A 24,635-nucleotide genomic window follows, 5' to 3' on the forward strand; every position below is an offset into this window, starting at 1 on the left:
AAAAAATATTTCCAAACAGCTTACCTGAAACAGTTCTTTCAAAATGCCTGAATAGACTATATAAGGTGACTTGCAGAATGTCAACAGGTCTACCTTTGACCTATTGGCAAGTCACCAATGTCAACTGTCTGTGAAACATTACTGAGACAGCAGCTGCAGAGCAATACTGTAGAGTACAAACGGACGGTGGGATCCTTATCCATTGACCAAACGTGCCTTTTGTTACCTCATCTTAGTGATTACGCCTGGGAAGAAAACACTTCATTTTGCTCAACTAACCCCATTGCCATAGTCTCAACTAGGGTTGCACATTTTGGGGAATATTCAGAGGTGGAAACTTTGTGGGAATTAATGGGAAAATATGGGAATTAATATTAATACCATTTAAATGTAGATGTTTTTTGCTTTGGATATATCAAATCAAATTTTATTTGTCACATACACATGGTTAGCAGATGTTAATGCGAGTGTAGCGAAATGCTTGTGCTTCTAGTTCCGACAATGCAGTAATAACCAACAAGTAATCTAACTAACAATTCCAAAACGACTGTCTTATACACAGTGTAAGGGGATAAAGAATATGTACATAAGGATATATGAATGAGTGATGGTACAGAGCAGCATAGGCAGGATACAGTAGATGGTATCGAGTACAGTATATACATGATATTTACCATATCATAAGGAGACAAACGTTAAAACATTAAGTAGACAATTTCAAAATTATTAAATCCTTCCAATAGAGAAAACAAAATGTGGTTACGAATTGAACTTTAATTAAATGAGTTGACTCTTCACATGGGATGATTTCACTGAACAACAAAAGAAAGGGAATATTGAAGGATCCCCAATGATCCATCGCATCTCCTAAAAACATTTTCAACATAAATCTGTAAAATGATAGTGTAGAAACTAAAGCTGTGGTTGTCTTCCTCTCAGGCTTCCATGTCTTCTCCCTGGACCTCCTCAATGTCCACCTCTTGAACATCAGACTGAGGCCTCATCTTTGCTGTCACTTTTCAACCTTGTTGAGGATGGCTCATTGTCAGGCTCAAAAAGCCTCAAATGTGCAAGGATGACCACCAATTTTTCAACCCTTGTATTGGTCAGCCTGTTGCGTGCTTTGGTGTGTGTGTCCCCAAACAAGGACCAGTTGCGCTCTGAGGCAGCTGATGTTAGTGGGATTTGGAGGATGATGGAAGCAACAGAGGAAAGAGCCCCAGATCCACAAAGTCCCTTCCACCAGGTGGCTGATGAGATATGTTGGCACAACTGCCATATTGCATCTCCATCCCAAAGCCCTTGCTTGGAAGTGTACTTCGCCAGACTCCCAAGAACCTTGCCCTCATCCAGGCCAAGGTGGCAAGACGCGGTAGTGATGACACCATAGACCTGGTTGAACTCTGCACCAGACAGGATGATCTTGCCAGCATACTTGGGGTCCAACATGTACGCTGCGGTGTGTATGGGCTTCAGGCAGAAGTCTTCACGCTTTTTGATGTATTTCAGAATGGCAATTTCCTCTGCTTGGCGCAACAGTGAAGTGGGCAGGGCAGTATGGATTTCTTCTCTTACATCTGTAAGCAGAGTCTGAACATCAGACAGGATGGCATAATTTCAAATCCATGCAATGGCTACTGCTATAGGTTTCAGGAGTTTCAGGCTGCTTACCACTCTCTCCAAAATACATCATCCAGGAGGATCCACTTGATGGGGCTGTCCATATCGGCAGACTGTGATGTGTCCATTTCTTGGAGAGACTCACCCTCCAGGAGACTGTCAAACATCATGGCAACACCACCCCAACAGATGTTTCTGGGCAGCTTCAATGTGGTGCTCTTATTCTTCTCACTTTGCTTGGTGAGGTAGATTGCTGCTATAACTTGATGACCCTTCACATACCTAACCATTTCCTTGGCTCTCTTGTAGAGTGTATCCATTGTTTTCAGTGCCATGATGTCCTTGAGGAGCAGATTCAATGCATGAGCAGCACAGCCAATGGGTGTGATGTGAGGATAGGACTCCTACACTTTAGCCCAAGCAGTCTTCATGTTCGCAACATTGTCTGTCACCAGTGCAAATACCTTCTGTGGTCCAAAGTCATCGATGACTGCCTTCAGCCCATCTGCAATGTACAGACCGGTGTGTATGTTGTCTCGTGTCTGTGCTCTTGTAGAATACTGGTTGAGGGGTGAAGATGTGGTTAATTATTCCTTGCCCACAAACATTCAACCACCCATCAGAGATGATTGCAATACAGTCTGCTTTCTCTAGGATTTGTTTGACCTTCACTTGAACTCTGTTGAACTCTGCATCCAGCAAATGAGTAGATGAAGCATGTCTGGTTGGAGGGGTGTATGCTGGGCGAAGAACATTTAGAAATCTCTTCCAACACACATTGCCTGTGAGCAGAGGTAAACCAGTTGCATACACAGCTCAAGCAAGACATTCATCGGCATTTCTCTGACTACGTTCCTCCATTGAGTCAAAACAACTTCAGATTCCAGGAGGACCATGAGCTGTTGCTATCGATAAGGTGTCTGATTCATCATTTTCACCTTGAATAGAAGTAGAGGGACTTGTTGCTTGTTGTGAGCGCTAGTTAACTACCATGTGGGTTTAAGCTAGTTAACAAAAAATTATGACATAAAATATATTCACCCCACCCAGTATTGTAATCAAAACTTAACAGAAAGCATGCAGTCCTTGGCTCAGACAGTGTAGTAGTGTGGGCTCAATAGCATCTCATTAGTGTGCAAGATCTTGAAAATCAGCTGTACATGTGATAGAAGAGTGCACTGTGCATGCGGAGGGTTGCAATTCCATTGAATTGGGAATAGTTTAACCAACCTGCCACAAAACCTATAATTGCCTTGTGTATCCCACAAAAAAAGGTTCACTGTAATAAGCTAACTTTTTTGATGAATTTAAGCAAAATTCCAGAGCTTAAATTCCCATGAAAATTTCTGGAAAATTCCAGAAATTTACCAGAAAGTTTCCAACCCTTTGCAACCCTAGTCTCAATTTACCAAGGCAAACATTTTGACTATATTAGCCAACACAGCTACAGGGATGCACTTTCATGCTAAGTTTAGGACCTCATATTGAAGCTTATAAGACACCAACTGATAGCACAATCTTACAATTATCTACTTTGGTTTAGATACAAGCATTATGAAATTCGTTTGACATGGTGAAAATCAGAGAATATATTAGGTGACTTGCAGAATGTCAACAAGGTCTACCTTTGACCTATTGGCAGGTCACCAATGCAACTGTCTGGGATGTACCCAACTGTCTGTGAAGCATTACTGAGACAGCAGCTGTGGAGCGATACCGTAGAGTACAAACTAACACTGGGCTCCATATCCATTTACCAAACATACCTGTCGAACTGTATCAGAAAATGACACATTTCAACTCAAATTCTGAGACTGCACAACCCCCAAAAAATATGTATGTTGATTTTGTTTTGTTGTGCTTTGTTAATTCCAGCCTTACAGATGCATTGGAAGTATACGCCTCTGTCTCTAGGGGGAGAGGGCTTGGTGGCGCCCCAGTTTTAACCTCTCAGACGTGGAGAATTAAGGCACACATGCAAAGGTTTACGGTCATACTGTTTTCTAGCCACCATACTACATTTAATACCAAGTTCCCACAAAATATTTAGCAATTTAGGCTCACATGCCAAAGTGTACAGTCTGTCCTGAGGTTGTTGTCAGGTTGATTCCGCTTAGCCTTCCAGCCCTGTTCCAATGCTAACGAGCTAGAAACTTAATGCTAGCCCCGGGAACCATTACCCTTTTGCCCCTGTGAAAGGTCAAGGGAAGGACACTTGTGGTAGTTTAGCTTTAGTTCAATGGCTAACTGGCAAGGTTTCTTTATGAGTCTACACCATGTCCTAATGTTGGTGATAGCAGCTCATAAAGTCTTTGTGAAGAAGGTTCAGGATGTTCTGTTTTCTGACTTTGTTAGACCATGTTCTCAGCAAGTTTTTGGTTTCTAGAAAGTTCCCACCAGGTGGTTTGGGTTTAACTGATTTTTTCCGATTGGTAAGGCTTCACGCGTGTACACAATCAGTGGACCCCTGGTTCGAGCCCAGTATGGGGACAGAGACAGTGGACCCCTGGTTCGAGCCCAGTATGGCGACAGACAGTGGACCCCTGGTTCGAGCCCAGTATGGGGACAGAGACAGTGGAGGAAGCACAGCTGGTAGGTTACATATATACACATTTCTCTAGAAAATAAGGAGTAATAATTATATGATGATTATGCATCCACCTTTCGGGAACAGCTGTGGTTACTGATAGGCTACTCCTATTCTAGGTGAAATTAGTTGACCGATCTATCGATAACTGCCAAAATAAAGGAAACACATGAGTAAACGAGGGATACAGGGTATATTGAAAGCAGGTGCTTCCACACAGGTCTGGTTCCTGAGTTAATTAAGCAAATAACATCCCATCATGCTTAGGATCATATATACAAATGCCCAGTTGCCCATTATTTTGGCTACCATGGCTAGAAGAGGTCGCAATGACTTTGGAATAGGGGTCTTAAAGGAGCATGGGTTTTTTAAACAGTGTGTCACCAATCTCAACCCAATTGAACACTAAGAGATTCTGGAGATGAATGAAAATATTCCAAAACATGCATGCATTCTGTGTAAGGGGTGCGTAACTGGTGGCAGGGAAGTAGAACTGGGTAATAACCGAAGCAGTTTAACATTCAAAACCACCAGCATCCAGAATAAAAATGTTATGGGTACAAAACCCATCGCGCACCAGACAACAATGTGCACAAGCACTTACAAAAAACAATTTCACACAAAGACATGGGGGGAACAGAGGGTTAAATACACAACACGTAATGAGGTAATGAAAATCAGGTGTGTGGGAAAACAAGACAAAACAAATGGAAAATGGATCGGCAATGGCTAGAAGACCGGTGACGTCGACCGCCGAACACCGCCCGAACAAGGAGAGGAACCGACTTCGGCAGAAGTCGTGACATCCTGTTTTCAACAAACATGCATCATGTTTGTAATACTGCAAATAATGTGGCAAAGCAGTTCACTTTTTGTCCTGAATGCAAAGTGTTTTGTATTGGATTTGCCCCAAACATCACATTACTGAGTGTCAATCTCCATATCTTCAAGCATAGTGGGGGCTGCATCATGTAATGTGTATGGTTGTAATCGTTAAGAACTGGGGAGTTTGTCAGGATAAAAAGTAAACAGAATGGAGCGAAGTACAGGCAAAATCCAAGAGGAAGCCTGATTGTCTGCTTTCCGCCAGACACTGGGAGATGAATTCACCTTCAGCAGGACAATAAAACACAAGGCCAAATCTACACTGGAGTTGCTTACCAAGAAGACAGTGAACGCTCCTGAGTGGGTAATCTCCCCGGTCCCTCAAGAGAAGCAGAAATGGAAGACAAAACTTTACTGATTCATTCTATCAATTTATGACATTCTGGTGAGCAAGGCTTAATTTAGTATTCTAGAGCTCCAACACCAAGTAATGACAGAAGAGAAGCTGCATGTCCCTAGTTATAGACAAGTTGACTAACAAATAGCCTACTTAATGTTGAAAATTCCGTCAAAAAATCATCCTGCCGTCCCTGGGCAAATGAGGAATATTTTGTTTATTCTTGGATACAGAAATACTTATAAGCGGGATAGCAAAAGTGCATGTAAACAGCATATCCTGAACAAGACCTTAAATGGGATATGAGCTATTATCTGGAATACTGTGTGCATCAGTGGAGGCTGGTGGAAGGAGTAATGGCTGGAATGGTATAAATGGAATGGAGTCAAACGTGGTTTCCATGTTTGATACCATTCCATTCCAGCCATTACAGCGAGCCCATACTCCTATAGCTCTTCCCACCAGCCTCCTCTGGTGTGCATGTAAACATAGTCACTGACAAAAGTATCAACTGACCAATTAGATTACCTAGAAGTGCTCTGCCAACCAAATCCAGATCATGATCGTCTTAGCCTGGTCCCAGATCTGTCAAACTGTTCGGCGGGACAATGACCAGAGGAGTTGCAAGACAGCACGAACAGATTTGGGTTGGGGGCAAAATTGTCTAGCCCTCACCTTGCAAAAAATAATGAAAAAAAAACCATGGAAATAAATTATGAACAAGAGAAATTCACGAGAGTAACTACATACAATTTCAAGAGCACTTGAAAATTCAGTAAACAGAAAATTGCGTTGATTGACTGAACTGAGAAAGTTCTGGAAACTAGGAGAGCACACTGCCAGTGAGTGAACTACATGTCAGCAGGTAGCCTATTCCATACTTGCTTTGGGAAAACACCTCGTGCTCTTTTCAAGATGTAGAGTGAAAGCTATGATCCCTTGTCCACCACCCAAAGGACATCCAGCCAGCTTGACACAACTGAAGCATTGGAGTCAACATGGGCCAGCATCCCTGTGGAATGCTTTCGACACCTTGTAGAGTCCATGCCCTACGAATAGAGGCTGTTCTTCCATCTACACTAAGCTCAATCTTTTAGAGTTCCTTTGGTGTTTAGTCCAAAATATGATATGATTGTATAACATTATTGTACATGAGGAAGAGACTGTCTATATGAAGAGTTTTGTTCCAAAAACGCTATATCCACCCATTTTCCCACGTTTTTTCATCAGAAATGAGTTCTTATGGGTATCTTCATGGGTGTAAAATATGTTTTCAGACTTTTAATTCATAGATTTTAAGTGTTTATTTCTTTATTTGCAGAAGTCTATATACCCATTGTTTAGCTCAAATCGTGTACATTTGACTGATATGTGGTTGTCTCACCTAGCTATCTTAAGATGAATGCACGTATGTAAGTCGCTCTGGATAAGAGTGTCCGCTAAATGACTCAAATGTAAATATTTTACAGCCTACAGATCTCATATTACTATATTGTTTCATTTTTTTATATTGATGTAACAAATGTCATTTGTGCAGTTCTTTATGATTTTTTATTTATTTATTACATTTGACTGTGTTAAACCTAGTTATTCCTCTGAGAATGAGGCGGATATATAGCGTTTTGCAACAAAACATGATTATTTATCTCTGAAATGAAACCATCAAGTGATCGAATCCAAACAATGACATGTCTGTCATTGAACAACCCCGTACCATGATTAGATAGTGAAAAAACACACCAATCTCCTTAATAAGTTCTTTAAACTACAAAAGCTAATTTACAAACATTTCTGAAAATTGATATATAGCGTTTTAGAATTAAACTCGTCATATCCTCATAGCAGCCTGACTATGGGACTGTGGCCTCGAGCTAGTTGAATAATACCAGGGGTCAGAGAAGTACACATAAAACAATCATCCATTTTTTGACATAGAACACCAAATGACTCATGTGAATATATCATTCCAGAGAATGATTAAAATAAAACGGATTAGTGCTACTTAAATCTTACTCACGCATAGCCTACTAGATTAGACAAGTCAGAGACCGACTGATGTGTTTAAAATAACAAATCAGAAGCCTTTCTCATTGAAGATATTGAATGCTAATGGTGGCCCTGGTGTGAACGGTTCCTTGTTTAGCTTTTAGAAGTTCCTTACAAAATAAACATTCTGCCATCCAGATGTGGTTGATCTTGTGAGTACACCTACATTGATCCTGCAGTGATATGGTAGCTTACTGTGGGCTACCCCAAGGCTCTGTTTGGACGGAGAGAGAGAGAGAAGGGTAAAAAATGTTGGACATATGCCATGAACTAGTCTGTCACATGATATGGTCTGTGATGTATAGCTAGCCGAGTTGCCTGAGGACTTCTTATACTGAATGCCACCCACCATGTTGACCTTTTCTCTACAGCTAGAAAACTAAATAAGACTTCACATGAGCAAATTCTGAAAGTCATGATGACATATGGAGTAGTGGAGGAGCTATCAGAGGAAGGGCTCATTGTAATGAAAGGAATGGAATCAATGGAACGGAGTTTCCATATGGTTGCTGTGTTTGATACCTTTCCATTGATTCCATTCCAGCCATTACAATGAGCCCGTCCTCCTATAGATCCTCCCACCAGGCTCCTCTGGTTAGAAGCTATGCGTGTGAAATGCCATGGTCATAACACTGCCAAGTCATATGTAACACGATATACTGGTTGGATGTGTACGGTAGACATCCCACACTGCCCATGTGTATTTTTGCCTTGCTGTCTGTGTCTTCCTCCTCCACAAATGTACACGACTTCGGAATATAAACCTGTAGCACTCGTGCACCTTAACCATGTACTCCCCAGACCAATGGGGAAACTCCACTGAGAAACTAGGCATTCAGCCGCCCTATTGGCTAAGAAAGGTATGGCTGCTAACGCCGCGCAACCAATCAGCATATAGTAGTGGCATCATCGGTTCTGATTCAGTTTAAAGGCATGTACACCTCTGGTTCCGGCTGGAGGCTGTCGCAGTCCAGTTGCGGTTGAGAGTACGGTATGGTATCTATGTGGTTGAGTTTCTCTGATAGGGAGTTGGTCATGAGGCCAGACTCAGGGCTCTGCTGCTTGTTGTTGTAGTTGCGGGCATGTCTCTGGAGAGGGTGCTGGTCGGTGCAGGAGAAGAAGTGAGGCAAAGTGGTCATTACCATGGTACCCAGCAGGAGGAAACCACCAGCGACCAGGAAGGAGGCCGTGTAACTGCCTGTCAGGTCCTTCAGCAAACCTGCAGAGCGAGAGAAAATGTATTAGAGAAAACCAGAAGAGTGAGACAAAACGTATTAGAGAAAACCAGAAGAGTGAGAGAAAATGTATTAGAGAAAACCAGAAGAGTGAGAGAAAACGTATTAGAGAAAACCAGAAGAGAGAGAAAAAGGAGGGGGGGGGGGGTGGAGAGGGAGAGAGAGGTAGGCATTAGACAACCATTGGAAGAGAGAAAAGGAGCGGCATATGGGAAAGGGAAGGAAAGAGGGGGTGAGAGATCGTTAGGAGACTACAGATGGTCACAGATAGGGAAAAGGAGAGAGGGAATGTGAAAAGTATGATAGAAAATACAGAGTCAATGGTAGACTTTGAGGAGACTCCTACGGTAGGTACAACTACAGCTCATCTCTTGGCAGTAGTACTGCGGACTACTTTATCACTGACCTCAATCCTAAACTCTCTCAGAGCATTCAGTCAGCCTACTGACACCCCGATCAGATCACAATAAAATCAGTCTACTTGAACAGAACAATACTCAATCATGAGGCATCAAAGCCAAAAGAACTGAATAATATTAAGAAATGCTATAGATGGAATGAAAATATTGTGGAAACCTACCAAAAAACAATTAGGCAACAACAAATTCAATCCCTTTTAGACAACTTCCTAGAAAAAATGTTTCACTGTAAAAGTGAAGGTGTAAACTTGGCAGTTGAGAACCTAAACAGTGTATTTGACCGCTCAGCTTCCCTATCAAGTATAAACAATTAAAGCAGACAACCTAAGAAAATTAACAACAATGACAAATAGTTTGATGAAGAATGCAAAAACCTAAGAATGAAATTGAGAAACCTGTCCAACCAAAAACATAGAGACCCAGAAAACCTGAGCCGACGCCTTCACTATGATGAATAACTCAAACAATACAGAAATACACCATGGAAAAAAAGGAACAGCACATCAGAAATCAGCTCAATGTAATTGAAGAATCGATAGACTCTAACCATTGGAAAACACTAAACAAACAACACGAAGAGTTATCTAAAACAGAGATATATCAATAAACCACATCTCCAATATTTTTGGCTCTATAACAAACAGCAAAAAACTATTCATGATCAAATGGAAATCTTAGAATCAACTTTTAAAAACTACCAGAACCCACTGGATTCTCAAATTACGTTGAATGAACTATAGGAAAAAATACAAACCCTCCATCCCAAAAAGGCTGGTGGTGTTGCGGGTATCCTCAATGAAATGATCAAATATACAGACCACACATTCCAATTGGCAAAACTTAACATCATCTTCAGCTCTAGCATCGTCCCCAATATTGGGAACCAAGGACGGTTCACCCCAATCCACAAAAGTGGAGAGAAATTTGAATCCAAAAAGTACAGTGGGATATGCGTCAACAGCAACCTTGGGAAAATCCTCTGCATTATCATTAACAGCAGACTCGAACATTTTGCTCAGTACATTGTTTTAACTGAGGAATGTCAAATTGGCTTTTTACCAAATCACCGTATGACAGACAACGTATTCACCCTGCACACCCTAATTGACAAACAAACAAACCAAAAGGAAGTCAAAATCTTCTCATGCTTTGTTGATTTCAAAAAAGCTTTTGACTCAATTTGGCATGAGGGTCTGCTATACAAATTGGGGAAAAATAGGGGAAAAACATACAATATTGTAAAATCCATGTACACAAACAAGGGTGTTGTTAAAATGGGCAAAAAACACACACATTACTTTCCCCAGGGCTGTGGGGTGAGACAGGGATGCAGCTTAAGCCCCACCCACTTCAACATATATATCAACGGAATTGGCGAGGGCACAAGAACAGTCTGCAGCACCCAGCCTCACCTTACTAGAATTTGAAGTCAAATGTCTACTGTTTACTGTCCCCAACCAAGGAGGGCCTACAGCAGCACCTAGATCTTCTGCACAGATTCTGTCAGACAAAAATAAGGTCCAGTTGCCAGGACCACAAATTCAAATTACATCTAGACACCGTTGCCCTAGCGAACAAGAAAACGGCCTGAACATCAGCGCCACAGGTAACTTCCACAGAGCTGTGAACGATCTGAGACAGGGCAAGAAGGGCCTTCTACGCCATCAAAAGGAACATAAAATTCAACATACCAACTAGGATCTGGCTAAAAATACTTGAATCAGTTATAGAACACATTGTAATTTATGGTTGTGAGGTCTGGGGTCTGCTCACCAACCAAAGACTCACAAAATGGGACAAACACCAAATTGAGACTCTGCATGCAGAATTCTGCAAAAATACACTGCTCAAAAAAATAAAGGGAACACTTAAACAACACAATGGAACTCCAAGTCAATCACACTTCTGTGAAATTAAACTGTCCACTTAGGAAGCAACACTGATTGACAATAAATTTCACATGCTGTTGTGCAAATGGAATAGACAACAGGTGGAAATTATAGGCAATTAGCAAGACACCCCCAATGAAGGAGTGGTTCTGCAGGTGATCACTTCTCAGTTGTGTGCTTACAGCCCAACACCGTGCAGGACGTTTGACATTTGCCAGAGAACACCAAGATTGGCAAATTCGCCACTGGCACCCTGTGCTCTTCACAGATGAAAGCAGGTTCACACTGAACACGTGACAGACGTGACAGTCTGGAGACGCCGTGGAGAACGTTCTGCTGCCTGCAACATCCTCCAGCATGACCGGTTTGGCGGTGGGTCAGTCATGGTGTGGGGTGGCATTTCTTTGGGGGGGCCGCACAGCCCTCCATGTGCTCGCCAGTAGCCTGACTGCCATTAGGTACCGAGATGAGATCCTCAGACCCCTTGTGAGACCATATGCTGGTGCGGTTGGCCCTGGGTTCCTCCTAATGCAAGACAATGCTAGACCTCATGTGGCTGGAGTGTCAGCAATTCCTGCAAGAGGAAGGCATTGATGCTATGGACTGGCCCGCCCATTCCCCAGACCTGAATCCAATTGAGCACATCTGGGACATCATGTCTCGCTCCATCCACAGACTCCATCCACAGACTGTCCAGGAGTTGGCGGATGCTTTAGTCCAGGTCTGGGAGGAGATCCCTCAGGAGACCATCCGCCATCTCATCAGGAGCATGCCCAGGCGTTGTAGGGAGGTTATACAGGCACGTGGAGGCCACACACACTACTGAGCCTCATTTTGACTTGTTTTAAGGACATTACATCAAAGTTGGATCAGCCTGTAGTGTGGTTTTCCACTTTAATTTTGAGTCTCACTCCAAACCCAGACCTCCATGGGTTGATACATTTGATTTCCATTGATAATTTGTGTGATATTGTTGTCAGCACATTCAACTATGTAAAGAAAAAAGTATTTAATAAGAATATTTCATTCATTCAGATCTAGGATGTGTTATTTTAGTGTTCCCTCTATTTTTTTGAGCAGTGTATAATCTGTGTACAACGTAAAACACAAAATAATACATGCAGGGCAGAATTAGGCCGATACCCGCTAATTATCACAATCCAGAAAAGAGACGTTAAATTCTACAACTACCTAAAAGGAAGTGATTCTCAAACCTTCCATAACAAAGCCATCACCTACAGAGAGATGAACCTGGAGAAAAGTCGGTCCTGGGGCTCTGTTCACAAACAGACCCCACACAAAGCTCCACACAGCAACACAATTAGACCCAGCCAAATCATGAGAAAACAAAAAGATAAATAGCAAACTAGAATGCTATTTGGCCCTAAACAGAGTACACAGTAGCAGAATACCTGACCACTGTGACTGACCCAAAATTAAAAAAAGCTTTGACCATGTACTAGAGGTCGACCGATTATGATTTTTCCAACGCCGATACCGATTATTGGAGGACCAAAAAAGCCGATACCGATTTTTTACATTTTTAAGTTTGTAGTAATGACAATTACAACAATACTGAATTAACACTTATTTTAACTTAAAATAAAACATCAATAAAATCAATTTAGCCTCAAATAAATAATGAAACATGTTCAATTTGGTTTAAATAATGCAAAAACAAAGTGTTGGAGAAGAAAGTATGTGCCATGTAAAAAAGCTAACGTTTCAGTTCCTTGCTCAGAACATGAAAACATATGAAAGTTGGTGTTTCCTTTTAACATGAGACTTCAATATTCCAAGGTAAGAGGTTTTAGGTTGTAGTTAATATAGTATTTATAGGACTATTTCTCTCTATACCATTTGTATTTCATATACCTTTGACTATTGGATGTTCTTATAGGCACTATAGTATTGCCAGTGTAACAGTATAGCTTCCGCCCCCCTCCTTGCCCCTACCTGAGCTCGAACCAGGAACACATCGACAACAGCCACACACGAAGCATCGTTACCCATCGCTCCACAAAAGCCGCGGCCCTTGCAGCGCAAGGGGAATAACTACTCCAAATCTAAAAGCGAGTGACGTTTGAAACAGTATTAGCGCACACCCAGCTAACTAACTAGCCATTTCACATTGGTTACACCAGCCATTAGGCAAGAGAAATTACACAATTTCCCCTGTTTAATATTGCCTGCAAAACTGGATCAGTAGTTATAACTAGTGATTATGATTGATTGATTTTTATAAGATAAGTTTAATACTAGCTAGCAGTTTACCTTGGCTTCTACTACATTCACGTAACAGGCAGGCTACTCGTGGAGCGCAATGGTTAGAGCGTTGGACTAGTTAACTGTGCGGTTGCAAGATTGAAACCCCTGAGCTGACAAGGCAGTTAACCCACAGTTCCTAGGCAGTCATTGAAAATAAGAATGTGTTCTTAACCGACTTGCCTAGTTAAATAAAGGTGTAAAAAAATACATCGGAAATCGGCACCCAAAAACACAGATTTCCGATTGTTATGAAAACTTGAAATCGGCCCCAATTAAATCGGCCATTCCGATTAATCGGTCGACCTCTACTATGTACAGTCTCAGTGAGCATAACCTTGCTATTTAGAAAGGCCCCCGTAGACAGAACTGACTCAAGAGAAGACAGGCTATGTGCACACTACCCACAAAATGAGGTGGAAACTGAACTGCGCTTCCTGACCTCCTGCCAAATGTATGACCATATTATAGATGCATATTTCCCTCAGATTACACAGACCCACAAAGAATTCGAAAACAATTTGGATAAACTCCCATATCTATTGGGAGAAATACCAGTGTGGCATCACAGCAGCACGATTTATGACCTGTTGCCACAAGAAAATGGCAACCAGTGAAGAACAAACACCATTATAAATACAACCAATATTTATGTTTATTTATTTTCCCTTTAGTACTTTAACTATTTTACACATCGTTAAAACACTGTATATAGACAACATGACATTTGAAATGTCTATTCCTTTGGAACTAGTTTATATCACTTTTGTTTATTATCTATTTCACTTGCTTTGGCAACGTAATCGTATGTTTCTCATGCCAATAAAACCCTTTAAATTGAATTGAGAGACCAAGACAGAGAAGAGCGCATAAGAACATACCAAACGTAACCTAGAGGGGAGGTGGGGGGGATGGAGAAAGTGTGTGGGAGGTCAAATGGCCAGAGAGTGAGAGCAATAAAGCACTTGGACTGTATGGATATCCAATAGGTAGGCTAAAGGTTTACCATGGTTAGCTAATCATCAACTGATTTGACCCAGTGTTGACTAGATGACATTTCTTATGTGTCAACAGTGGATTTAGATATGGAGCCTTTATTAGTGATAAAACAATGAATTAATATCCAATTGGTAGGTTAAAGAGTTTAACATGGTTAGCTAATCATAAACTGATTTGACCCTGTGTTGACTAGCTGACATTTTTAAGTGTCAAGAGTAGAGGTCGACAGATTAATCGGAATGGCCGATTAATTAGGACCAATTCCAAGTTTTCATAACAATCGGAAATTGGTATTTTTGGACACCGATTTGGCCGATTTGTTATTTAATTATTTTTTTACACCTTTATTTAACTAGGCAAGTCAGTTAAAGAACACATGCTTATTTTCAATGACACCCTAGGAACGGTGGGTTAACTGCCTCGTTCAGGGGCAGAATGACAGATTTTTACCTCGTCAGCTCTGGGATTCAATCTTGCAACCTAACAGTTAACTAGTCCAATGCTCTAACCACCTGCCTCTCATTGCACTCCACGAAGAGCCTGCCTGTTACGCGAATGCAGTAAGTAGCCAAGCTAAGTTGCTAGCTAGCATTAAACTTTTCTTATAAAAAACAATCAATCATAATCACTAGTGAACAACACATGGATGATATTACTAGTTTATCTAACGTGTCCTGTATTGCATATAATCGATGCGGTGCGTATCGTTGCTCCAATGTGTACCTAACCATAAACATCAATGCCTTTCTTAAAATCAATACACAGAAGTATATATTTTTAAACGTGCATATTTAGCTAAAAGAAATCCAGGTTAGCAGGCAATATTAACCAGGTGAAATTGTGTCACTTCTCTTGCATTCATTGCACGCAGAGTCAGTGTATATGCAACAGTATGGGCCGCCTAATTTGCCAGAATTTTACGTAATTATGACATAACATTGAAGGCTGTGCAACATAACAGCAATATTTAGACTTAGGGATGCCACCTGTTAGATAAAATATGGAACGGTTTTATCTAACTAGTATTTCTATGTGTTATCATGTTATAACTAAGTCTATGATTTGATAGAGCAGTCTGACTGAGCGGTGGTAGGCACCAGCAGGCTCGTAAGCATTCATTCAAGCAGCTCTTTGCTGTGCTTCAAGCATTGAGCTGTTTATGACTTCAAGCCTATCAACTCCCGAGATTAGGCTGGTGTAACCGATGTGAAATGGCTAGCTAGTTAGTGGGGTGCGTGCTAATAGCGTTTCAAACGTCACTCGCTCTGAGCCTTGGAGTAGTGGTCCCCTTGCTCTGCAAAGGCCGCAGCTTTTGTGGAGCGATGGATAACGCTGCTTCGAGGGTGGCTGTTGTCGATGTGTTCCTGGTTCGAGCCAAGGTAGGAGCGAGGAGAGGGACGGAAGCTATAGTGTTACACTGGCAATACTAAAGTGCCCATAAGAACATCCAATAGTCAAAAGGTATATGAAATACAAATGGTATAGAGAGAAATAGTTCTATAATTCCAATAACTACAACCTAAAACTTCTTACATGGGAATATTGAAGACTCATGTCAAAAGGAACCACCAGCTTTCATATATGTTCTCATTTTCTGAGCAAGAACTGAAACGTTAGCTTTTTTTCTTACATAGCACATATTGCACTTTTACCTTCTTCTCCAAACCTTTGTTTTTGCATTATTTAAACCAAATTGAACATGTTTCATTATTTATTTGAGGCTATATTGATTTTATTGATGTATTATATTAAGTTAAAATAAGTGTTCATTCAGTATTGTTGTAATTGTCATTATTACAAACAAATAAATAAATAGGCCGATGAATCGGTATCGGCTTTTTTTGGTCCTCCAATAATCAGTATTGGCGTTGAAAAATCATAATCGGTCGACCTCTAGTCAAGAGTACACCAAATATTAAGAACACCTTCCTAATACTGAGTTGCAGCCCCCTTTGCCCTCAGGACAGCCTCAATTCGTTGGGGCATGGACCTACAAGGTGTCTAAAGCATTCCACAGAGGTGTTGGCCCATGTTGACTCCAATGCTTCCCACAGTTGTGTCAAGTTGGCTGGTAGTGGATCTCTACTCTGAATAGCTTGTTCCATCTCATCCAACAGATGCTCAATTAGATTGAGATCTGGTGACTTGGCAGGCCACTGCAGTAAGCTGAACACTCATATTCGTGGAACCATTCCAGGACAATACTAGCCTTGAGGCATGGGACATCATCTTAAAGGCAAAAATCTGCTTGCAGACGGATACAGTTGCCATGAAGAGATGCACTTGATTGGCAATGATGTTCAGATATCCTGTGGCATTGAAACTTTGCTCCACCTTTAACAAGGGGCCCAGTGTGTGCCAGGAAAACACAATCCACACCATCACCTTTCTCCATACCCCCGTGGTTTTCGACATTCCACTGCAACAGCAGTTTCTTGTTTTTTTTGCTGAAAGAGGTGGAACACTGGATGGTCGTCGGCTACCATACCCCATTCGTGTGAAGGTACGATGAGTTGTGCATTATTTTATAGGTCTTTGGGCACCAATGTTGTACTGCACATTTCGGGTCAGCTTGTGTCAGCCTCCTTTGTCCTATTTCATAAATGACCTGGCCTGCCGTTGGCTGGATGTTCTCAGGGTGTCTGATCAATAAGGCATCATAGCTTTCACCTGGTCAGTCTGTCATGGAAAGAGCAGGTGTTCTTATTGTTTTTTACACTCAATGTACAGTGGGGCAAAAAAGTATTTAGTCAGCCACCAATTGTGCAAGTTCCCCCACTTAAAAATATGAGAGAGGCCTGTAATTTTCATCATAGGTACACTTCAACTATGACAGACAAAATGAGGAAATAAAATCCAGAAAATCACATTGTAGGATTTTTAATGAATTTATTTGCAAATTATGGTGGAAAATAAGTATTTGGTCCCCTACAAACAAGCAAGATTTCTGGCTCTCACAGACCTGTAACTTCTTCAAGAGGCTCCTCTGTCCTCCACTCGTTACCTGTATTAATGGCACCTGTTTGAACTTGTTATCAGTATATAAGACACCTGTCCACAACCTCAAACAGTCACACTCCAAACTCCACTATGGCCAAGACCAAAGAGCTGTCAAAGGACACCAGAGTGAATGACCTGCAGAGAGCTGGGACCAAGGTAACAAAGCCTACCATCAGTAACACACTACGCCGCCAGGGACTCAAATCCTGCAGTGCCAGACATGTCCAGGCCCGTCTGAAGTTTGCTAGAGAGCATTTGGATGATCCAGAAGAAGATTGGGAGAATGTCATATGGTCAGATGAACCAAAATATAACGTTTTGGTAAAAACTCAAATCGCCGTGTTTGGAGGACAAAGAATGCTGAGTTGCATCCAAAGAACAGCAAACCTACTGTGAAGCATGGGGGTGGAAACATCATGCTTTGGGGCTGTTTTTCTGCAAAGGGACCAGGACGACTGATCCGTGTAAAGGAAAGAATGAATGGGGCCATGTATCGTGAGATTTTGAGTGAAAACCTCCTTCCATCAGCAAGGGCATTGAAGATGAAACATGGTTGCGTCTTTCAGCATGACAATGATCCCAAACACACCGCCCAGGCAACGAAGGAGTGGCTTCGCAAGAAGCATTTCAAGGTCCTGGAGTGGCCTAGACAGTCTCCAGATCTCAACCCCATAGAAAATCTTTGGAGGGAGTTGAAAGTCCATGTTGCCCAGCAACAGCCCCAAAACATCACTGCTCTAGAGGAGATCTGCATGGAGGAATGGGCCAAAATACCAGCAACAGTGTGTGAAAACCTTGTGAAGACTTACAGAAAACATTTGACCTCTGTCATTGCCAACAAAGGGTATATAACCAAGTAATGAGATAAAAATTTGTTATTGACCAAATACTTATTTTCCACCATAATTTGCAAATAAAAAAAAAATCCTACAATGTGATTTTCTGGATTTTTTTTCTCATTTTGTCTGTCATAGTTGAAGTGTACCTATGATGAAAATTACAGGCATCTCATCTTTTTAAGTAGGAGAACTTGCACAATTGGTGGTTGACTAAATACTTTCTTGCCCCACTGTATATGAAGCCTCTATTAGGTTACATATGGTCTCTTCTCCACTTACATGGTACCTCAAGGTCACCCCATAAAGAATTGAAACACATGGGGCCAACCTGGGGAGGGAGTAAAAATATATACGTAGAGGGATCGATGAGCTAGCATGCAGGTGAGGGGAGGACAGAAGGCAGAAGAGTTCCCAATCTTGACCTCAACCATTACAGGGTCAACAGAACAAAAATGTCCTTCGAGCAACACTTAGGGCAAAGGTGGCCAAACTTGGGGAACAGGAGTGCACTCTGCAATCTATATCCAATTCCTTCAACATCCAACTGCAGTCAACAGCTGCTCCACTCTCTCTCGTACCTGACAGCGGTGACCCCAGCAGCCCCCCGATGCTCTCGATCATCTGTAGCAGCCCCAGGGCGCCCAGCATCCGCTCCATGCCCACAATCTCCGGCACCACCGAGAACACCAGGGGAGTCATGGCGCCGGCGCAGAACCCATAGGCTAGGCTGGTGATGAGCAGGCCCGGGTAGGACCCCCCCAGGGAGCCCAGGGGCAGCACGAGGAGGGAGAGGCCCAACAGGCCCGTCCAGAGGACCAGCATGTGGGGCAGACGGAGACGGCCCAGGTCCGAGGCCCAGCCGGACACCACACGGCCCACGATGTCTGTCACACCCGTGGCTGAGATGACGAAGGCAGCCTGGATAAGATTGAAACAGTTGACATGAATCTATGCATCTACCAATCAGAGCAACAAAAACTGAAGAAAAAAAACAATTGGTAATCGATAATCATTTTGGATAATCTCTAAAATCCCATTGTTTACATAGTGATGTAATTGTGAAATAGGCTCATTCAAACCTGATACTGGGAGAAGCCCTCATGGCGGCTGTGGGCCACCAGGTGGACGTAAGGCACAAAGTAGCCACAGTTGAAGAAGGTGATGGCCAGGCTGTAAGTGAGGAAGGGCCGCTGGAAGAGGAGGGAAAGCTCCAGGTAGGAGTAGGCCCGGTGGAAGAGGGAGGCGCAGGACCAGGCACTCTCACCTGGGGCCAGCTGGAAGGAGCGAGGAGAGGGGTGAAGAAGAGCATGAGAGAAAGAGACTGATGATGAAAAAAATTACTTAAAATCTTGAAAGCAGGTCCATCCAACACTGCTGGCACCCAAACAAGACGTCACACGCAAGATTACACAACACAGATACTTTGTTTTGTAACTGTTCCTGTTGTATAAAGGTTGAACCCACATGAGTCCTATTACGAAATGTCAAAACCCAGTTATCAAACATTGGATGTGTTAAGTCAGCCAGAGAGAGAAAAGAAGACGTTACAGGAGGTCAATGTGCCTTTGATCAAGGTAATTAACCCAAATTGCTCTGGATAAGAACATCTGCTAAAATTACAAAAAATTTAAATGGATGTTCCTACCGCAGCTACAGCCTTGTGAGTCCCCAGGGGCCTGATGAGGGCCCCGCAGGCCACCATGTTGAGGCTGAGGCCCCCCAGGATGAGAAGGGCCCCCCGCCAGGTGTACATCTCCACCAAGAGCTGGAAGAGGGGTGAGAAGGCGAAGGACGAGAGGCCCACGCCCGTAAAGCCCAGCGCCATGGCCAGGGAGCGCTTCCGGGTGAAGTACTGCATCACTGACGCCACCATAGGAGTGAAGACTAATGCCCAGCCCGAACCTGGAGGGTAGGCCGGAGGGTGAAGGAGAGAAAGAGTTATATACTGTATGTTCAGAGTTTTGGACATAAGAGACAGAAAGTAGCATGTGAGTGTTTTTAGGTCCAAGTGTGTGTGTGTGTGTGTGTGTGTGTGTGTGTGTACCTGAGATGATGCCCAAGGTGAGGTAGAGGTGTGTGACGCAGGTGGCCTGTGAGGCCAGGATGAAGCCGAGTGCAGAGAGACAACCTCCTGCCATCACAACAGGTCTGGCACCGTATCCATTACACAACGCTGTGCCAAATGGACCTGGGGAACACACACACAGGTTTAACTACCAGTCATCACACTATGTACAACGGACCAAGGATCATTTGTATGAGCATTCACATGGGGCATTACCCTCCTCTCCTATATACACACACACATACATACATACTCACTGACACACTGCTGCATGGCCAACCCTATGGATGTGATCCAGGAGACAGCCTGGGCGCTCTCCCCAAAGTACTGCACAAACTCCACAAAGAAGACCCCCATGCTCCGGATTATCCCAAACACCAGGGCAGAGGTCACAAACAGGGCCCCCACCACCACCCAGCCCCACCCACCATCTGGGGCTGCTGGCTGGCTCTGGAGCACCTGGGGGGCCTGCAGCTTGGCCATGGCTGGGAGGGAGGGAGAGAGAGGGAGAGAGAGAGGAAAGGAGATGTTATTTGCGATACCATGTATTAGAAACACTACATTCTACTACAGCCTTTGCTGTTGAACCTTTGCTGTATTGCATCGAACACCTGCGTTACTTTCAGGTGCAGGCTTCAAAGAAACGACATGTCAATCATGCAAGAATGTATCAAACGTGCTTGAATTTGCCTGCTGCTGTGGGTTTTCACTGGATTCCATAAATGTGCCTTCAATTAAATAGACAATGAATGACATTTAGAGGAAATCGCCTGTGAGGCAAGTGGTTAGTCGACCTGAAACAGGTGCTCTGTGATGTTGTGGAGCTATACTGTTGAATAGCAAGGTATCAAACACATCAAACATATGGAAACCACATTTTACTCCGTTCCATTAATTCCATTCCAGACATTACAATGAGCCAGTCCTCCAATAGCTCCTCCCACCAGCCTCTGGTAGAACACCAGCATATTTCAGATTCCTAACACTGATTCCCTATTGTTCATGCAAAGCCTATTGCACTTAAAGAAAGTTTCAGAAACTACCTAAGATTTTGGAAATATACATTTTCAGATATATTTTTTTCCGATTCCGCGATCACCTCATATTTACTAGAGATGCACAATATATCTGTGAAGATATCAGAATCAGACAATATTAGCTAAAAATGTCAAAATCGACATGGGCCCGATGTCTAGTTTAACGCCAATGTGCAAAACCAATGTCAAAGCTGACGTGCATACCTACAGTTGAAGTAGGAAGTTTACACACACCGTAGCCAAATACATTTAAACTCGGTTTTCCACAATTCCTGACATTAAAACTGAGTAAAAAATTCCCTGTCTTAGGTCAGTTAGGATCACCACTTTATTTTAAGAATGTGAAAATGTCAGAATAATAGTAGAGAAAATTATTTATTTCAGGTTTTATTTCTTTCATCACATTCCCAGCGGGTCAGAAGTTTACATGCAATTAGTATTTGGTAGCATTGCCTTGTTTAACTTGGGTCAATCGTTTCGGGTAGCCTTCCACAAGCTTCCCACAATAAGTTGGGTGAATTTTGTCCCATTCCTCCTGACAAAGCTGGTGTAACTGAGTCAGGTTTGTAGGCCTGCTTGCTCGCACACGCCTTTTCAGTTCTGCCCACAATTTTTCTAAAAGGATTGAGGTCAGGGCTTTGAGATATCAACTCCAATACCTTGACTTTGTAGCTTTTGCCACAACTTTGGAAGTATGCTACTCACCTTCATAGTTGTCTATGTATATCTTGAAGCCATTTTCGTTCTTGCTAGCTGGAGTCTGAGGCCAATGTAACAATTTGATGTACATTAATAATATTCATTTGAGGAAAGTCCTGAAGACAGCTAGTAAAAAAAACTGCGACAGTGGTAGCATTGTTATATTGTCGATAACAACTAGACTGACTTTCGTTCTATAGTATGCCACACCAGATATTGCCACACCAGTAGGAAGTGTGCTCAGAACGTTCGGTCATGGAATGTGCAATAAGCGCTAATGCGTCAAGAAATTCCTCTTCTGTAATTTGGCCTTCACATGAGTCTTTATGTACAGCTGTTAATTTTATAATTAGAGAAAAAAACTCCTTAAAATGTACTTGGGTTAGTGGAGATGGAGGAGACAAACAAAAACATATGCTTAAAGTACTTTCAAAATATCATTTTTATTGTTGTTATCTATCTGTACAGTTAGTCCCTCTATTTCCTTTGGTAATATTAACTATTTTGACCTGTATTGCTTTTGTTTGAAGATGGATATTGAATTGCATGGCCTGGCTTTGTTCAGCCTGCCTCATGCCAACTTCTAATGGGAAGTGTATGAGCTATAGACTGTTGGGTTTTCACCATTTATCCCCTGGCTTTATGAGGTGTACTATAATATGAAGAATCCAAAATGGAGCAGACCAAAGGAAATGTAACCACGTAATCTGTGAAATCACATTCCTAGACTAGAGAACAACTTTTTTACGAATCCAAGTCTATGCATCTCTACGTGATCTCTTCACAAACACGCAAAGCTTTTCGAATAAGACCCTGGGGGCTATGGCGGTGTCAATACACCTCTTCATCGGCTCTATGCACAGGGGAAATGAGAACAATGGATAGCGGGGTGGAGAGATGGAGATGGAGAGAGCCTCCAGCTTCCCGTCTCATCCCATCTCATTTCCTTCACGGTTGCAGACAAGTGAAAGGACTACAAGATTGATAACGACGACGGCTGAAGCGTCCGGCCAGGTACCTTTGGAAAGCTGCCAACGGGAGCCACCTGTATAGACTGAGGGGATCTCAGGTGTGTTTGACTGCACTGTGATGACAGTTAGCCAGAGGAGAACAGCTGGTAGCATCAACCAACACCCTGTAAAGGTGCATGAGGAGGTGCAGGTCAGGACTGTCTCTCTAATTAGTGGGATGATTGTGATCTAATCATTCGCTAAGGAGCACTCTACACTGAGTATACAGTAAGAACACCCCATCCACCCGTTGCCCAAAGAACAGCTTCTATTCGTCGGGGCATGGATTCTACAAGGTGTCGAAAGCATTCCACAGGGATGCTGGCCCATGTTGACTCCAATGCTTCCCACAGTTGTGTCAAGTTGGCTGTATGTCTTTTGGGTGGTGGTGGACCATTCTTGAAACACATAGGAAACTGTTGAGTGTGAAAAACCCAGCAGCGTTGCAGTTCTTGATACAACCGGTGCACCTGGCACCTACTACCATACCCCGTTCAAAGGCACTTAAATCTTTTGTCTTGCCCATTCACCTTCTGAATGGAACACATACACAATCCATGCCTCAATTGTTTAAAAATCCTTCTTTAACCTGTTTCCTCCCGTTCATCTACACTGATTGAATCAGATTTAACAAGTAACATCAATAAGGGATCATAGATTTCAACTGGATTCACCTGTCATGGAAAGAGCAGGTGTTCTTAATGTTTTGTATACTCATTGTATGCGTCCCTTCAGAGAGGAGCTACAGGAAGGATCCTTCTCTGGCTGTGTGCTCCGTCTTGTCTAACACAGATGAGGAAAGCCGTCTGCAGAGTCTACAGCCAGACAGACAGCCAGAGAGGTGCATTCTCAGAGGACAGGTAGTACCTGTTTAAAGACCCAAAGAAGAGGCTTCTTTAACTCTGATGGTCGAGTTCATAGTAATCAAGCACTTTTTTCGGCATGAAGCACTTTGGCTTTTCAAACAACGACGCAAAACAATCCAGAATTTATCTTGGGTCTTTGTATTAGTCGCTCTGAGCACTTTCTGTAGTGGGACTCTAAGAAGCTGCAAAGAGAAGCTACCAACAAGAGCTACCTGTGTAGAGCGAGGCAATTTTAGATCAGTTTCACTAAACTATTATTCCAGTTTGATGAGTTAAACTGGCATAAAAGTTCAGTGAAACTGGGCGCCTGTGCCCAGTGGTGGTTTGCATTGTTTGTCTTTTATTACTGTCAGTCTCTCTAGTCTAGCTGCACGGTTGCATTCTCTAAAAACAGGTAGTACATGTTTAACGCAATCCTTAAGTTGTTACAGAAACCTTGTCCTTGAGATTCTCAAAGCTTTAAAAGGGGGCACTCTCCCACAATTCACCAATAACATGCGGGTAGACTCTTTCCCTGTCCCCAATATTTACCACCAGATAACCTAGTGCCAGGGTGAGTTTATAACGGTCAGAAGTGATGGTTCTTTGCTGAAAAACAATTATTGAAAGCCGTCAAATGCTTCTGCCACTTGAGAAGACTTCACTCTGCCTGTCTTACTGGCTGTGATCCAAATAGCTTTACTACCCATGCCTCATTTCACCCAGGACTGCAGACAAGGAAGGCACAAGAGACTCAACATGTTTTGATCGAATGCCATTCGCTTCACTTTATCAACGCTGTTCGGATCAGTGGTCGCAGAGAAAAGGAATTCAAGTGCAGTTAAGATTACAGTGACT

The 24,635-nt window shown here is 42.6% G+C and overlaps 1 protein-coding gene across 1 annotated transcript in view; it reads right to left on the reverse strand.

Moving 5' to 3' along the window:
* Window positions 1-6,976: 6,976 nt before the first annotated feature.
* The window catches only part of LOC139416090 (solute carrier family 16 member 13), a 30,680-nt gene continuing 13,021 nt past the window's right edge, over window positions 6,977-24,635 (reverse strand). The window contains exons 3-8 of the mRNA XM_071164356.1: window positions 20,444-20,671; window positions 20,166-20,309; window positions 19,767-20,023; window positions 19,201-19,395; window positions 18,700-19,039; window positions 6,977-8,694 (exon numbers count right to left, since the gene is read on the reverse strand). Coding sequence (XP_071020457.1) covers window positions 8,396-8,694; window positions 18,700-19,039; window positions 19,201-19,395; window positions 19,767-20,023; window positions 20,166-20,309; window positions 20,444-20,669 — 1,461 coding nt within the window. The 5' untranslated portion in view covers window positions 20,670-20,671 and the 3' untranslated portion in view covers window positions 6,977-8,395. The remainder of the gene's footprint in view (window positions 8,695-18,699; window positions 19,040-19,200; window positions 19,396-19,766; window positions 20,024-20,165; window positions 20,310-20,443; window positions 20,672-24,635) is intronic.

The sequence above is a fragment of the Oncorhynchus clarkii genome, chromosome 9, assembly GCF_045791955.1.
Source record: "Oncorhynchus clarkii lewisi isolate Uvic-CL-2024 chromosome 9, UVic_Ocla_1.0, whole genome shotgun sequence".
In the NCBI taxonomy this organism is placed as follows: domain Eukaryota; kingdom Metazoa; phylum Chordata; class Actinopteri; order Salmoniformes; family Salmonidae; genus Oncorhynchus; species Oncorhynchus clarkii.